Source organism: Corapipo altera, unplaced genomic scaffold, assembly GCF_003945725.1.
Source record: "Corapipo altera isolate COAL_440 unplaced genomic scaffold, ASM394572v1 2, whole genome shotgun sequence".
Taxonomy (NCBI): Eukaryota; Metazoa; Chordata; class Aves; order Passeriformes; family Pipridae; genus Corapipo; species Corapipo altera.
This window is the reverse complement of record NW_020884890.1, coordinates 5,552,060-5,570,362: the sequence shown is the minus strand read 5'-3', so window position 1 is coordinate 5,570,362 and position 18,303 is coordinate 5,552,060. Positions and strand designations below refer to the sequence as shown.

Genomic DNA, 18,303 nt, shown 5'->3' with positions numbered 1-18,303 from the left:
CTGCGGAGAGGGAGGACTCCTTTAGGTGCCAATAGGGATTTTGATATTTCTCGTTCTAGCTGGAACAGTTTTACTGCAATTATACATAGTAGGTTACCTGCACACTCTTAAGGTGGCAATGGTAAAATAGTAGCATCATCCTAATGCCCTCAGAATAAAGCACCCTTGCTACCTAAGATGCTGCTACAGAGCAATGTAATTCTTGTATTTCCCCTTTAAGGGAGCCTATAAGGCTCCCTTGAAGGGAAAAAGGCTCAGTTTTGGAAGCAACTGAGGTGACTGTGCTACAGAAAAATGTGAACTCTCTCGTTCTAGTATAGTTATATATATGTGTGTGTGTTTAAATAGCATGTGTCTTGGTGTTTATTTACATGCTTCTTCTGGAGAAGTTTTCTGGCTTAGAGTTAGTCAGCTGTTTTCATAGCAAGGGCAAAGAGTGCCCTCAGAAGTCCCATCATCATCATCGTCATCATCATCATGGCTAGGCTTCGCGAACGAAGATTTTGGAAGGCTCTATCCACATTTGTTACAGGCACACTGGTGGCTAATAAGGTCAATACGAGATAGACATGTCCAATTGCAAAAGGCACAGCAGAAAGACTCCTTAGGTGGTATATTCTGCAAGGCACGATTCTTCCCGTGTTGTCTTTTCTCCTCGAGAGTGATCCTGCGTGTGTTCTCAAAGGAGACAGCAGCGTTATAGATGGTGTGTCTCCAGACCTCCTGATTGGAGGCCAGAGTAGACCAGTTATGATGATCAATATGGCCAAGGCTGAGATGTTTCAGGGAGTCCTTGTATCTTTTCTTCAGGGCTCTTCTCTTGTGGCAGCCAGTGGCAAGTTCACCATAGAGCAGGATCTTAGGGAGGTGGTAGTCTTTCATCCTGGAGACGTGCCCTGCCCATTGCAGCTGTGTTCTCAGCAACATGGCCTCAGTACTTGTGACTGCTGCTTGTTCTAGAACAGATGTATTGGTCACATAATCTGACCAGTGGATGTTTAGGATTGTACGGAGGCAGCGTTGATGGAAGCGCTCTAGGAGATGCAGGTAGTAGAAGGGGATTTTCTCTTTGGCAGTCATGATCAAAGCCACATTAAAACAGACTTTATGTACTGGACTTAATTCTAGGTGGCTAGGCTTAATGGACTAGAATACTCATGCATACAGTTTACAAGAGCAAGAGGGGTTGGAATATTTCCAGTTAAGTGCCTAGCAAGTAGTCTGTCTTCCTGGGCTTACATGACTAGCATCTCGTAGCCAGACAGCCTCTGTTCTGACTGATTTAGCTAGTCATCTGTATAATTAAACCAGGTCAATAAATAGCTTTAAAGATCTGTATAGGAAGTTCCTGCCTCTTTCCTGGTCAGCATTCCTCAAAGAAATCGTGAAAGTTATATTAAGTTCAAAGTTTAAGAATCTCGCATTCTTACTGTGATGTTGAACTTTACTTCACTGGAGATCTTTTGGACTGTTGTGGGAAATGTGGCACAAAACAGCTATGACCTTGAAGGTGTTTTCTAAATTGATAACACAGCTCAATTATCAGGATGTTACTGTCTGAATTCTTATCAGGAGTAGTGTTTATACCTCTTACTCCAGTTGTCTGTTATTCTGTTGCTGTGGCAAAGATGTGCGTGTCTGTAACGCTTAAATCCTCTGCACACAAATAACTTGATGTGGAGTACCATTAAGAGCAAAGTATAGGACAAATTTATATTGGCATACTCAGAAGTGGTTTTTACTTGTAATGCCTTTCCCTTCTCGTAATACAAGGAAAGTAGATAACTTTTCTCTAAATGTCATGTGCTTGTTGAGGGGCTTGAGATGCCTCAATGTCGATTGTGGTACACTTACACATCAGTTTGGTGTGAAATAAAATGCTTTCTTTTAAGGCTAATCAGTGTTTGGTCCTAAAAGGAATGCTTCCATGACTGTCAGTGTTTGGAATCAAACTGATTACCTTAAATTTTCTAGAACCATTAGTTTTTAAAAAGCTTGAATATATGTCTAATTAACCTATAAATAGTTATGCAAATTATTTTCTTAAAGTGAGTTCTGTGATATGAGTTTAAATGTAGTGTGTTGGAAAATAATTTCCTCGGGATGACAGTTCGTGACACTCTTTGATTTAAGGATCAAACTTTAGCCATCTACACCTGTGTGTTATTAGCCCTACCAAAAGCTAATAGTTTTAAACTGCTTGTCTTTAATTTACTTTCCTTGTTGTGTAGCCTAGATATTGATCTAGATCATAAGCATAATATACCCAGAATGTGTTTTGAACAGCATAGCAGTTTTCTTCTACTCTTAAAATTACTGCAGTTAATACTTTCATTTATGCCCAGAACTCCAAGTGTCACACATCACAGCTGAGCTGCTTTGTTTGCTTGCATTACCTAAATTCTCAGCTACAGCTGTAAAACACTGCCCTGGTGCTTGTACTCTATTCAGGCACTATATTGATCACAGTGATTGCAGGTAAATGGAGTTATTTGGCATGGAAACTTCTCATTCTGTTGATGGCTACTATGGCCCTCAGGCTGCGTTGACCATATAGTCAACCTAGCAAAATAACCAAGGCTTTTGTCAAATTTCTTGCTTAGTATGCATGGAGAATAGGCCTAAATTGCTGTGTGATGTGCTGATGCAATAGATAGGCTGTGTTTTGGAGATCCTTTGGGAGTGTGGACTGGATGCAGGTCTGTAGATGGCTAGGCGTGTTAACTCTGTCTTGTGCGTGGAACTTGAGCAGGACCAGAATCAGATGTCCATCTCCTTCAGTTGAGATTTATCTGAGTAATAATTGAAGAGTGTGTATTACATATACAGTGGCTCCTGTTCTGATTAGTGTCCTTTGATATGCTGGTTGTAGGTAGTCTCAGAAAAAAAAAAAGGAATCCTATTGCTCTGGGGGAGAAAAGGCAAGCAAGTTATAAGTATCATAAGATGTTCTTCCATCTCATTTGTTCCCTGGTCTACAGATACCAGATCCATACTGATGCTAAAATAAAAAGGACTTGAGCTTACTTATGTTCTGTCTCCTATTTTAACCCTTTTTTAGCAAATAAACCTACAGTTATTTGTGTTTCTATCTCTTGTAAGTAGAAATATTGCCTAACTTGGTTTTAATACCCATGTCTTCATGTTGCTTGGATGCTGTTTTACAGAAAGAATTACTACTAGAGGCAGATACAAGAAGAAAATCTAGAGTCAACGAGCATGCGGAAGATTAAGTAAATGCTAGTCCTTTATCTGCCTCTAGTGCAGTCAAGAAGCTGCAAATCAAGAATTTTTTAGAAACTAAGATTTTAATTTTTAAAATGTCAGCTTTTTTTGCAGACTACCAGTTTAGTTTTAGTGTGATAGTAAGAGCACACTGTTGGTTTAGCCCTAACTTTTGATACATAAGTATCTTTTTTGTACTTGGAAGTTTGAGACATATTCCTGGATATGCGTATTTGTTTGGGACTGGAAGTGGGGATCTAATGAATGTACTCTTCCTTATACAAGTGTGAAAGATACTTGTGAGCATTCTTGTTGGACTTAGGGTTGGGTTCTCCCATTCTTTGTCTAAAATGTTTCCTTTCAAATCTCACTTCGTTGTGACTTGTAGGCATCCTGTTTCATGTCTCGAAGCAATGGTTTCAATGTTTTTTTGGTATGGAGATACTGGTTTTCCAGCTGTTACAAAACCAGCTGTTTTGTCTGTAGAGGTGCTGAAGAGTTACTCTTATAATTTGACTTCAGATGGTGAGACTGACAAGACGAAGCTTTCAGTTAGGGGATTCTTCCCTGACGTCGTTCTCTGAGCGTTCTTTGCTAGTCTCTGATTATTGGAAAATTGAAAACCTTGAATGAACTTCTCTGGGCCAACTACAGAACAAAGAGTGGAATGCAGCAGATGTGTTAGTTTAGTTGTAATAATGGAAGATAAATATGTCCCTTTAAATTTTAATGCTTGTTTTGAAGATAATTAATTGTTTTATTTTGGCTTTCAGAAGTGTGTATTTATAGGAGAATGTCTCAACGCTTAAAGTTTATTTGCTCCTCTGCATTGCATATGAATCAAATCAGGATAGTAAATCAGATTAATACATCTTAATGATACTTGAGTGTAGGGTCCTTACCTCTTTTAGGACTGGTAAATAGAAAATCACTTGTTCATTGACCTCAGGCCTGACTGCACACTCATACATGTACTCTGTTGGTCTAAATGAAGCATTTTAGGGGAATGTAAATAAAATGAAAAACTGCCTTCAGAATTTTTGAAGCCTACTGTCACAGAACTTTGATTCTTCAGGAATGAATGGATTTCCATTTTCTTAATTGGGAAGTAGAATTCTTTTTATATTTGAGTAATTAGGGTAAAAAAGATTAATTTTTTTTTTCCGTATTACAGTGCTTTTGTTCCTTTGGATATTCCCAACAAGAAGAATTCCACAGAGTGGGAGAAAGTAAAGCTCCTGTTTGAAGAATTTGGAAGTAGTCGTAAGTTTGAGATGTGTTGTGAACTTTGCATAAATTGCTACTAACTTGTTTTGGCATGCTTGTCATTGACTGAACAAGATGATTAACTTCCTTTGTGACAGTTTTCTAACTTGACTTTAACTGCTCACCTACACTAAGTCTTTCCAATAAGATTATTCTTCCTGTTCAGAGAAAATTTACAACTGTCTTTAAAGTACAGAGGGAAGACACTGGCAGTGTCTGCTTTCAGTACAGTCCCCATTTGACAGCATGGGTTCCAATGTTGTGTCCTCTGATATTAGTGGTGGGGAGGGGAGGGTACTTTCTTCTATAGTTTTTACTTAACGCAGCTCTTAAATGCTATTTGCATGCTGAAGTTTGACTTTTAGGGTATGGTGAGTGTGTATCTTGTGTAGCAGTCTTTAATCTACTTAATGAAAAGCAATACTGCTGTTCACAATTATAAATTTTTCAGCTAGTTAGTTTCTTAATGTTCCTTTGAGCATAGTTCAGACTTTTAAAATGGATATTAAATGTTGGTTTCAAATACTTGTACAGAAGGAACATCAAATGTGGTAAGTACACTGTGTGATATGTTGCAAGTAGGGGTCACTCCTTTGGTTCTTTTTTTTTTTTGTTTTGTTTTTTTTTTTCCTGAGCTTCAGAATCTAAGTCAAATTTTCACAAGTACTGAAGGGAGAATAGTGCTAGGCTTAGGGTTTGGTTTTGTGATTTTTTTTTTGGGGGGGGGGTTATAAGTTTTAAACATAGCTTTAGCATTTGAAATCTAGGGACATATTGCTTTTAGCTCTGGGAAAGTTGTTTGCTATTATGTGGCAAAAACAGCAAAGGAGAGATTTGAGCTGTGAAGTTGGATTTGGTTGTGCTCTTCTATTAGTTTAGGAAGGCGGCCTGTAGGGTTGGTCAGAAGAAAGATGCAGCTTCTCATGGAGGATCTCAGTTTATGACTGCTTGGTGCTGTGTTCAGAAAATAAGAATGGAAACTGGCTAGTAATTCTATGTGAGTAAGAATAAAAGTTACTGTACTCTAAATTCTTGAATTAACTAGTGGGGAGAACATGGGGAAGAACTCTAAATACTGACTTGGTTATGACCAGGCAGAAATATGAATTTGATTGCTGAAGGTTAATTTCTGTAATATCTACTATAAGTTTCCATGTTACTATTTAACCAAAACCACTTGTGATGTGTCCTGCACAGTGAGGTTAGGGACAGGCCTGTTGTGAAGCATTATGCAAGAGGTTTCAGGGAGTTTATTGCCTTTTTGTTTGGTAACTCTTTTACTATCCCTTTTCATTTTTAGAAAGATAATAAGGCTACAGTAACTCTTTAGTCCCCTGAATTTCTTCCAGTTTGTAGGTCTACATGTCCACTGGGTGAAGCTGAGGTCTGCAGCCTGGCCTTTTTTAGTTGGTTGAAGAATCCATACTTGGCTGATTCTGTATAATACTTTAGTAGGAGAAATTAGGTGATAAAGAAAATTAAGATTAACCATCCAGAATGCATGTAAAAATTGTGCAAGCATACCACAGTACCCTAGGGAAACCAGCAGCAGGTCTTGAAGAATCATTAGACAGCTATGGGACCAAGTTCATTAGTGACTCTTCAGCCATTTGACTGAATGCAACTTCTGTGAGTCTGTCCCACTTCCTGCAATGTGAGAGGAAGATCTATTGTGGATAAAAAGCCATGCTAGGTAAATATTTCATCTGAGTTATGGCTGGTAACTGTGTCTCAATTTTTTTCTTTATTCTCATGAACTTACATCTCATCCATAAACCAATTCAGGAAGAAGGGTTCTTATGCATCTACTGTAAGTATTTTCAGAAGGCTTTTTTCTTTTTTTTTTTTTTTTTTTTGCAGATGGCTTGACTGCACTTTCATTTTCCATTAGTTCTTTGACTGTGATTGGAATGTTGGCAGCAATCACTTACACAGTAAGTTGTTATGCAGATTTTTCATTCTATCTTCTGTATCTTCTGTTTTCCTGGTAAGTTTTAATCTTTTAGTTCATGTCCTTGCTAATATAACTCTCTTCCATTGCATCCTGGCTTTAGCATAGTGAAGTTGTTCCCATGTAGCTTTGCTGTGAACTCTTAAATGCCTCTGTAGCAAGAGGTCACGAAAAAAATTATTTTGAAGCATTGCTACCCAAGGAGGTGTTTTGTTTCAAGCTATAAGTGTATGAAATTCTCCTAGAACAAGTATATAAGAAAGAGGGTTTGTCTTAACTGGATAAGGGGATAAGGGATAAGTTAAATACTACCTTTAAACTCTTAATTGAGGAACAAGCATAGCTAATGATTTTCTGTCTCTCTGGCTGGTGTAAGTTGTAGCAGAATTATGTGAGGCAATTCAGTACAAGTTCTTGAGATGTGTCAACCTTGACAGCTCGGGTCATCAGGGTCTGTGCAGTAGGTAGGAGAACAATTGGGTGGATCAGCTAGTGGGTATCTTAGGTGAGCTGAATTGCTCTCAGGCCCATTGACTAGGTACTTTAACTTGACCCAGACCATAAATTTTATTACTTTAAGCCTTTTTTAAAATGACATGGGTCATTAAATTATTCAGGCTATCCTGCTGACATCTATGTCATGTGATGATCAAAAAAGACCCAGACCTTCACTTAGCTTGTAATAATGTCAGCTTTTAAATTTGTTTTCCTGAAGTATAGAAGGAAAGATTAATCTCTTGTTCAACTGCATTACATTACTGAAGAGCACATGTAGTGTTATTTTAACCTCCATGAGACTAACATTAAGGCCAAACTCATTAGCCGGAAGAACAACATCAGCCTTTTGTTCAAACAACCAAGTATTGTTTTTATAACTGTTAGCAAACATCTATAAAGATCTAAAATGTGAGATTGTTTACATTTCAATCAGCAGTAAATTTGTTTTATTTTCACGATGTATAAGAAAAACCCTAGATGTGCATGAATGTGGCATTTTGTGCTATGGTTTAGTGGACATGATGGTATGCAGCCACAGGTTGGACTTGATGATATTGGAGGTCTTTTACAACTTTAATGATTCTATGATTCTTGGAGGTTTTTCAATTTATTGCGGATATTTTCTACTTCTGCTGTTATTTTTGAACACAGATTGACTGTAGGCACCATTCAGCTGAGTATTACAGTACACTTTTGTCCTCAACACTAGCTGAACTTGGAAATATGTGGCTTCCATCAGCGTTCAATAACTTCAATGTTCTGTGTTGTCTGTGTTTTCTCAGATGAAGACAATACCTTGGTCTTCAATGTTGATGACTTAGTCTTAATGTATTTAGGACTTATACAGATACTGAGTGATAAATGAAGTAAACATCAAGCATGAGCAAGTCTTGTCTGAATACCTTGTTTACTAAGATTTCAGGCTTATTTGTTCCTTTGAAAACTTCAACTGAGCTGTCCATGCAAATGCTTGGAGCATGAAATTATGACTTCCTTTGTTTTTAACTGCTACATTTTGTCCTGAAACTATCCCTTCTGTTTTAGAGTAGGTAAACATTAAGGCAAAGCGGGAGAAATGGATGAGCCATTTTATAGAAGTTTTAGGGATGAGCTCTCACAGGAGGGGGCTGTTATCAACCTCTGTGAGGTTTTTTTGTCATTGTTTGCAGGGAACTGTAGAGTCTTATGCTTAAACAGTGAGCTGGTTTTGATATGTGGATGGACTGTACAAATGTGGCATACAGTGAAAACCACCTATTACAAGGTCTGTTTTCAAAGTTGGATCAGGAGTAGGTTTTTTAATGCTCTACTGCTTTCATAACACTTTGCCCACTATCAGTGATGGTCAGGCTTCCATATGTAAGTGATTTCCACCTCTTAACAGCATGAGCAATGCTGTTATGGTCTGAAGAGTAAATAGAGTATGACCTTGACAGCGTGTGGATGCCATGTATCTGCATTCCAGTTTTTATTGCTGGCAGGACTTTTTCCAGTGGTATGACATAATGCAAAAGTTAGTTCAGTAGTGAAAAGTTAGTGGGCTGTGGCACTTCCGTAAGTCTAAGGGAGAGGTTGGCCCAGCGTGTAGTCTTTCTTTACCAGTTTGGATTGTTCCACTTCAGAGGAAGAGATGCATGATTCTGGAAGGGAGTAACTGTCTTTATCTTGGTAGCTTTGCACTTCTTGGTGTTACGGGGTTTTTTGCTGTGTTAGCCTGATATAAAACTCACCTCTAGATGAGATAAAGGCATTAGCGCACAGGCAAGCCTGTGAGGCATTGTCTGTAATGCTTGTCTCTGGCTCTAGACATCTGACAAGTAAGTAGTTAGGCTCTTGTGTTTTTCAGATAGCATTCTGCATGCCTATCAAATTGTTTGTCCCAGTTTCCAGAAGTGGGAGGTCTTTGTGCTTAGTCATCAAACCACTGTTTGATCATCGGTCGTAGATTTATTTTTTTTTTTTAAGCATGGAAAGAGAATACTATTATACAGGGGTGAACACAAGAACAAAAGCAACTATTTCAAAGTTTTCCACAAATGTTTAGCAAATGATGGAAAAAGAGTAGATGGGGACATAATGTGTATCTCAGTTCCTGTGTCTCTGGATAGAGGTGATCTCAGATCTTTGGTTTATATCAGTGAAGAGCTGAGGATTTGTGGTACAGACGTAACTGAAATCTTTTCTATGTTCCCCTGACTTCTGCCTGTCTTCAACCTCTTTCAATGCCAGTGTTGCAACTGTATTTTAAAGGAAGGTTAAGGCAAGGTGTATCTGGTCCTCTGTATACTCATATTCACAGTGAAGGAAAAAAATCTAAATTAGAGTCTAATAAAGGTTGTATTGTAATAAGTGATATGTTAGCAAATCCTTTCATGCCTAATTAAACATGGCTTTACATTTGAATGCCTACTATAACACAAAATACTAAAAATAAGTAGGAATACTGTGCCTGCAGTGACTGCAGTTGACTGATTTAATCGTACCATGAAACAGATGAATCAAGTGCTTCTATTTAAGTCTGTGGCAGTGCCATTTATCCATTCTACAATTAGTTAAAATGTATGTTAACGGTACTGCTTTGTGTGGCCTTCAGTGTGAGGAATTAGATTATAGCTGCTCTGAAATTGAATTTCTGCATTGTGGTAATATACAATACTGTGAAAAGTTGAGGGGTAAAAAAAGGCTTTGGCACTGTCAGCAGGTAGCCTTGAATTTGAGTAGAAACTGAGAAAAAAAGCTCACTTTAGCATGTGTGTGCTTTTAGGCTTTCTTTGTGAAAGCATATTCTCCTGCTTCCACAGGAAGAGGGATGTAGTAGGGTGGTGTTCTTTAGATAGTAAATGGCTGCAGTTTAAAGTATGGAACTAGCAAACTTGTCCCAATGACTAATCCAGTTAAAAATCTGGTTTTTAAGGATTGAGTGTTCTGAGCCTCTCTGAAGGTCCAGGTTGATTTAATGTATTACTCTGAAATACATGGTGAGCTATTAATGTAACAAGGAACAGACTGCTTATCAGACCATGCTGTATTGTAGCATTTGATATGTTGGAATTTTGGGGGGGAAGGTGACAGATGGGGGACAACATATTGAAACTCTGTGGTGTACAAAAGTTGCTGACAATTGAGGACTTGTGTTACTGAATGTGATAGAAAAGTAGATAACATTGCAGTTTAATGTAGTTGTCTTTATATTAGCTTTCTATGTTCCATTTTATTATGGCTTCAAACATCAAAATCACAGTAAATTTGATCTAGTGATACATACAGAGAAGAGCTTTTGTCATAGTTTGAGGGGAAAATGCAGTGTTTGCTTTTTGGTTTGAGTTTTTCCCCAGCATCTGAATGGCATAGCATGAAATAGACTGTTAAAACTGAAGTTGCTGAAGAAATAAAATTTATTTAGTATGAAAAGTTCCTGAACTCCTCAGTTTCTGTGAAATGCTAGTTAAGAATTTGGAGGGGATTAGTAATAAATTATGATCCTGACAGCATCTCATCCCTGAAGGTAAATCACTGGGAGGGTACTAACATGGAAATTACCAGCTTAAGTAGTTAATGTAAAAACTGCTTCTCCCTGGGGAGGTCAGGGAGAAAACTCAAAACAGCTTTCAGTGATAACTTAATACAGAAGATTGTGTGTGTTTTGCAGATGCTCTTAGTTAAAAGCAAGAATTATTGTAATAATTAGATTTTAATTCAATTTTCATGCTTGCTATGAAATATCTTCAGAAGTCAACAGCTAATATTTGAATAAAGGAGCAAATGAAATATTTTGTGGTATTTCTTAACACCATGTCATTCAAATGAGAATATAAATGAGATGCAGGGAGGGTAATTGAGGAAAAAAAGGAGTGTTTAGAGAGTATTTTTAACTCCACACTTTAAATAGAAAATAAATTGGAAAATAAATTGGTTTGTTCTGTTTGGCTTTCTGTGTGATGACATTTGGGACAGTCCTGCAGAATGTGGCAACTGTGGCTTCCCTGGGCCTATAACAGTGTCCAACTGTGAGCTGTGTGGTTTTGGAGTCGGAACCTTTTTCTGGTAGTGTTGGACTTCCATAGGAAAAACAGAGCTTCTCTAACACTTGATGGCAAAGCAAGATGACAGGTGTCTAGCATGAGGCTAAACACTTTGACAGTAGTGTATAAGGATAAGCTACAGTAGACATCTTGACTGTATTTGACAAGTTTCTCACTTTATAAGAAGTTCATAACAGTAAATTCTCAAATTGTTTCCTTACATTTGCCTTATCTTTTCTTCTGTTAGCTTTGTTTCTGATTTTTTGACTCTAACCATTCCAATTAGCAGTTTTTCTTCCTAAGGTACTTATTTTACTAAGAGGTGGGCACAGAACTGAGTTGTCTAAATTTTCTAAAAACTTAAAGTGTAGCAAACATACAGGTTAGGACAAAAAAAACCCCAAAACAAAAACCAAAACAAACAAAAAAACCCCACAGAAATTGTGTGGTCAAGCAGAATACTGGTTTTTTTAGCAGCATGACTTTTTTCAAATCATATCTAACAGTTTGAGTACTCTTTCTAGACCATATTCATATTGCTACAGTACCATTTTTAAAACATAATTCAAAATTTTCTGAAACAAGTCGATGGACAGATATCCATATCTGTTTATGGACAGATGTGTAAACTTAACTCTTGAAGTTTCCAAAGGTTTGATTTTTAAGCTGAACTGTTCTTAGAAGAATGCTTCTCATGTCAGCCTTCAACTCTTCACAACTCCTGTACTGTTATAACATGCCAACATCTCTTGTTGATGTGCATTTTCCAAACATTGAGAAACCACACCTAACCCACACTGAGCGTCTCCCATAAGATCCCCACAGAGAAGCTTACAAAATATGGGTTGGATGAGCAGACAGGGAGGTGGATTGAAAACTGGCTGAATGTCTGGGCCTAGTGGATGGTGATCATGAAGTCTAGTTGGAGGCCAGTTGTTAGTGGGATATGCCAGGGATCACTACTGGTCCTGTTCTGTTCAGTGTGTTCATTAATGATCAGGATGATGTGGCAGGGTGTACCCTCAGCAAGCTTGTAGGTGGCACAAAACTGGGATGATGCCCTCTGAAGCTAATACCCCAGAGGGTTGTGCTACCATCCTGAGACCTTGCTAGGTTGGACAGTTGGCTGACAGGAACACTATCAAATTCAGCTAGGGAAGGTGCTAAGCTCTGCAGAATGAACTCACACAAATATATGCAGGGGATCATCCACCAGGAAAGCAGCTTTGAGAAGGATCTGGGAGTTCTGGTGGGCACCAAGTGAACCACGAGCCAGGAATGTACTCTTGCTGTGAAGAAGGCTGGTAGTATCCTGAGCTGCATTAGGAGGAGTATTGCCAGCAGGTTGTTGGTGATTCTTTGCCTTTACTCAGCCTCAGTAAGGCCACATGTGAAGTTCTGGGCTCTTCCTGTTACAAGTAAAGTCTTGGAGCTAGAACTGTTAACCAAGAGAAAAAGAAGACTTAGGGGAAGTCTTGTCAATGTGTACAAGTATCTGAAGGGAGAGTGCAGAGTATGGAGCCAGGCTTTTTTCAGAGATGCCCAGGAATGGGATGAGAGGCAGAAGGCACAAGCTGAAACACTGAAGGTGATTGATCACTGGCACAAGTTGCTTAGAGAGATTGTGAAATCTCCCTCCCTGTATACTCAGGAGCCATATATGCATAGTCCTGGGCAAGCAGCTCCAGGTGACCCTGGTGTTGGACCAGATGGCCTCTGGAGGTCTTTGCCAGCCTCAAGGGTTCTGCAGTCTTTCTGTGTGGACCTACAGGTTTTAGCAGTGGTACCAATGGGTGTCAGTTATCATGGTGTGAGCTGTCCTCTGTTTAAGCTTGGCTCTAGTTTATGAAAATCTTGAGGAGACAGTGATTGACAGTAAGATTGGTTCTTTATTAGAATAATTTATTTCAACAATACTGGTTTTACTGTTGGATAACTTTTTGTTCCATCATAGCTGTTAATTTGTGGAAAAAAAGGTATATTAAAGATTCTTACTATGATTTATTCACCTCAGTACAATGTTCAGAAAAGTGCAGTGGACGCTTTCAAAAACAGTATGCAGTGATGTCTGAAGTTAGTTCTATGTTTCAATAACTGGTAGCTCTTCCAAGACTGTTGTGTGTCAGAAGATAGTAATAACTTCCAAATACTTTGATAGGTGGCAATTTTTAGAGGCTCATTGTGCTAGTGGTGGGGAGATTGTCTGTTCAGGGTGAGGGAGCAAACACTGAAAACTTACTCTCAATCTAAGAAATACAAATTTTTTTTTCCATAGTTTTGTAACTTTACAACTTAGCTGTACAAGAAGCTTCTGTGAATAGATGTAAAAATATAAAAGCTGCAGTTACGTTTCTTTTGGCTAACTTTGAGCTGATCCTTATTAGCGCAGTCTTCTAGAATATAATACTAGAACTCACACTTCATGTTGCATTTTCTTGCTGAATACACTGAAGAATGATCTTTTCTTGATGTTAATTGACACTTTGGAAGACCAGGAAGAGACAAGAAAGATGCAACTGGGGAAGATGTGTATTCTAAATTTTTTTAACTTTCAAGAGGGGAATAATAAGATGAAGTCCACAAATGTTCAGATGATATATTAATGTTACTGACAAGCATAAGGAGACATAATTTTTCTCAAGTATATGCAATGTTTAAATGAGTAACATTACTTAGACTGATTTTTTTTTTTTGTATGTCTCAATTCTTGGCATAATACTGAATTGGTACTCGCTTTTCTGTTTTCAAGCTTTAATAATGCAAAGTTTGCTGGTTTTTTTGGTATTAAGTAATGTGTATTACTGAAGTACAGCACTTGATATTTAAAATTGTTTTGTAAGAAATGTGAACAAATGATCTTCGGGGGGGGGAGGGGCTCTGCAAATCTGTGACCTTGATGATTTATACTGACAGCTTTTTATGTCTATGAACATTCAATAGTAATAAGAAAATGATAAATTAGGCCTGCAGTGCTGTACTGGTTTTGACCAGGGGAGAGTTTGTAACAGTTTTGCAGATGATGTAGTTTGCATCTATTCTTTCATTAATGTGTTTTGCATTGAAATGGTTCTGTATTGCCTTAGGTGTTAATACAATAGTTGTTGTCGGCTCCAGATTGCTATTTGAATTCAAGGCAGAATAACCTATTACTCATACAATGATAGGCAGATTGATTTTTGAATGATCTTGTGCATCTCATTTAGCATGACCTTGAAGGATGATTATAATTGGCTTTGTAATTTCTCCAGACATTTAGTAAGCATTATTTGGTTTGGGTTTTTTTTTTTTTATGGAATTGTAAAGTGATCCTTATTTTCTTCTGTCTTGAAAGAGGAAACATTGGAAAGCTTAGTTTGTCTACTCACAAATGTAATGACCTTTTCACACCTAATTTTTGTCCAGAGCATGATTTACTTTTCTGCAGCTGACTTAACAGCCAAAGAGCTTAAAAGCTTTTAGAATCTGTCTCACCCCAGAAGCATTTGTTCATTAGTGGTGTTCTTTTAAGTAGACATCAAACAGCTATTCAGAAATTCATAAGTTAGTAGCATTCATTGTCATTACCATTTAGTCACTACAATAGCAATTCTGAAATACAAAAGAAATGTAATTGTTTCATTATGTTCACTTCTCTATGAAGTAGTAAATAAGAGCAAACCAATTTGACTGTTGTTTTAATGGCCTTATTCCTATTACTCTCTTGGAGAACTGTAGATATTAAACTGGTGGATAGCTGATAGCTTTGTACTTTGAGATTTTAGAATTGCAGCTTGAACGGAGATTAATCTTTGATTGTTAATGCTTTTTCAAGCCTAATGGAGCAATACAGAAGGTGGCAGCTAGGCAAAAGTTATGGTTAGTATTACAACTGAAGCAGAGTTAACTTTTTTACAGAAGTTTTGTCCAGCAAGCATAAGTGCACTGTGTGTAGTAGAACAATTGTAGTGTAGAGGCATTGACAAGTAAGTGAGACACTTCTCGCAGTGTGCATGTTAGAGAGAAAAGATTATTATGTAAAATGAAGGTGTGTAGTAAGAGACCATAGGGATGAATAGTAGAGAAATGGATAAAGAAGTGCTTAGTGCAAGGTTCATGTTGCATACAACAGATTGTGCAAGAAGTGCCGTACAGAACATACCTATTTTGTTTGCCACTCTGTTCATGTTTCGAGATGTTCGAATCGATGATTTGATGGCAATTCAAAAAATTGTCATCTCATAGCAGCTGAAGATTGAATGCTAAAACTTCACGTGAAATAACTGAGATTTTACTAGATAACATATTGAGTGATTTTTTTTTTCCAAGATGTATAGCATGAGCTTTTAAAAATAAACCAATACGCAACTGTCCATGAGATGGTCTGCCATCTTCAGATGCATTTAGGAGACTTTCTCCTTAACCCCTCACATGTTGAGGATATGTGAACTGCTGTCCCTATTTGCTATGCTTAATGATGTTCTGGAAATAAGATTCTTGAATTCCAGTTGTTGTCTTTGATTGGCATTATGAATAGATAGCCAGAGACGGAGACAGACGGCTTTCATGTGAGAAAGCAGACGACAATTACTTGTGGAGTTAGATTCCCTTCTCTGTGCAGCTAGACTGGTCAGTTCTCCTGAAGAGTACAGTTTCAATAAAGGTGGAGTCCCAGTTCCTCTTACACAAGCTCAGTGTTGCCTGTATTGATATGACACCCGACAGTGCACCTCACTTGAGACTACTTAATTGGACTGAGTTACCTGCTCTGTCAGAAGCAATGCTGACAACAGTGCATTGTATCCATATAAAAGCATTCAGTATAATCAGCTGAACTATGTCAATTGCAGTGAGGGATAAAAGGTATCATGTGACTTCCTTCATGGTTAACATTATGCAAACAAGAAGCTAATTAGGCTACAAATATAGAAAAATCTCTTCTCTACCAAAATATTCTTTAAATAGAGGGTTTTTTTCTGGAACACTTGTATTGAAATGAATTAACTCATACTTGACTGCATTTCTTAAATACTGCATACACTAAACTAGTTTAGCTGTTTTTAACTTGAATAGGTGCATTTTTATCACAGTCCAATTGATAGAATTGAACATTTTGTCTTTCATGGTCATATTTTCAGGTGAAGTATTGAAACAAGCTGTTGTAAGAAAATAGGAAATTGAATATTTGCATCTTTAAAATTGTGAACGCTTTCGATGCCTTTTATACAGTGATAAAAGAATTCTTTCTTATTTGGCTTTTTCATGTGACTTCACTAGAGGGCAGTGCTGTGCAAGAAATGGTTGTCAATATTGATTTCTACACTTCTTGCCCAAGATTAGATATACATCTTTTAAAACACCTCATGATAGCCACTTTAAAGCCACATGCATGATATATAGACCTCTAAAAAGAAATTGAATGGGAAGTCTTTCTGCTATGCTATGCAAGTACTTTTTGATAATTTATTGAAATCACAAGTTTAATTCTTAAATATGTTTAACCAGAAAAGCTATCTTCACTTGTTAAACTATGTTCACTTAGAGTTCCAGCTGTGTACCAAGCTGATCAGAAACAACTTACCTGTTCTGTTTGATCCTTAATGAGGAGAAATTATCCTGTTTGAGCCACAAGTTAATCATTTGAACATATCTTATTAGCTGAACCTAGCAGATATAGAAATGAAGCATAATCAACTAGAAGTATAATGCCTGATGCTTTCAGGCTTTTTGCAGTAGGTGTTCAAAATTAGTTTTAATTCATGTAACTCCTTTCTTAAGTAATCTGCTATATTAATTTCAGTGTGTTTTTGCTGTGCTCCTCATAACTGATTTCTGGGCTTATGGCCGATATGGTTGATGATTAGTTGTTCCCACCTTAATAATATTTTTCTTTTAGGTGAAAGTCTTCCATAGCTCCTGCAATTGAGAAATCTTAAACTAGAGGTTATGGTTTCCAGTGAAAAAGCTTTCTGGATCTTTTAAGTATGAAAGGGTTTATCCCTGATGGAGTTGTTTGGTGCAACTTCAGTAACACGTGATTCTACAACTTGTTGCAACTTCATTTTTGTTCTGTCTTCTATTTATGAGTGACTATTAACAGAGCAGGAAGCTAAGAGGAAAGACTATTCCCTTCTCTGGCCATGGGTTATGTGAGTTCAACAAGTCTAAAATGTTGTAACATGCTGAGTCTGCAAGAGACTAAGGATCAGAACAGCAGCTCTTCCTTGTAGATCTTAACTGTGGAATGACAGAATAGATGAATCTGCTGCAGATGGACGGGAAGGAAAGGTACATGGGAGAAGTGAAGACTTGGCAAATTGGAAGCAATATTCATGTAATTTCTCATAAGGTATTTTAATACTCTGTCTGGAGTATATTTGGGTTCAGTGATATGTTCAGAGAACGGCTGGAGAGTGCTTCTGGCTGCTCTTCAGTGCCTACTGAAAACTGCATAATGGTACTGAACTAGTTGTGTTCGTGTGAGTTACTGGCTCCTGCTTTGCAGACAGATTACTGTCTTAAACCCAGCTACCAGTTCTGTGAATAACAAATATGGCAGAAGTCTCAAGAGTTTTGTTTAGAATGTTCTTTCAATAGGGTTGGTAAAGCAGGGGTTTCTGTTGCTGTGAGTAGTTCTGTTTTTTCTCTGTTCCTTCAGAGTAGGCAGCCACCTACTTCAAGAAGTCTATTAAGTATAAATGTGAACTTTGTCCATCTAGAGATGTTAACTGTATTGCCTGTGGGTAGAAACTCAAATTTGAGAATGAGACAGCTGCTTATGGATGATGGCTCTAACTTGTACTTACTGAGGAGTGAGCTCTTAGAATTTGGCGTTCCAGCCCTTAAGCTAACTGATAAGGGGTGATCTCTTACGTGCATCACTTGCAGTGATTCAAGAGAGGGGAATCTTCTCTCAAATAAGTTGGTTTAGCTATAAATTTAGATTTTTCTACTGTAAAATGTGGTTTCAATGAAGCTGATCAGACATCCAGTAACAGCAGACAGCAACCTGAGGCTTGCAGCATGCAGCCTGAACAGTTAGTATTTAGTACTTTTTTTCATTTTAAAGAACCTGTGTAGTGAAAAAAAAAAAACAAAAACAAAACCAAACATGTATACTGCAATTACCTGTACAGACATTTGCATGTCTGTTTTTACTCTTTGGTGCAGTGTTTCTTACCTAACTTAACACTTCTAGGCAAAGGATGTCTAAAAATAAGTTGGAAACTGTTGTTTCAGTAGTGTGTTAAGAATTAATTACATGTTTTATCTAAATTCATGTATATAAATTGCCTTAACTACTCTTTTGATCTGTTTTTATTCATATTCAAAATTTTGAATCCACAGTTTGTTTCATGACTTAGC

General features: G+C 37.5%; 1 protein-coding gene across 2 annotated transcripts in view; it reads left to right on the top strand.

Moving 5' to 3' along the window:
- Nucleotides 1-18,303, top strand: part of LMBRD1 (LMBR1 domain containing 1) — a 71,629-nt gene that overhangs the window by 17,543 nt on the left and 35,783 nt on the right. For both annotated transcript variants that reach the window (XR_003527909.1, XM_027645014.1), the window contains exons 6-7: nucleotides 4,400-4,488; nucleotides 6,352-6,425. Coding sequence is in view for 1 of the 2 variants with exons in the window: in XM_027645014.1 (XP_027500815.1) it covers nucleotides 4,400-4,488; nucleotides 6,352-6,425 (163 nt within the window). In the remaining variant the exon portion in view is untranslated. The remainder of the gene's footprint in view (nucleotides 1-4,399; nucleotides 4,489-6,351; nucleotides 6,426-18,303) is intronic.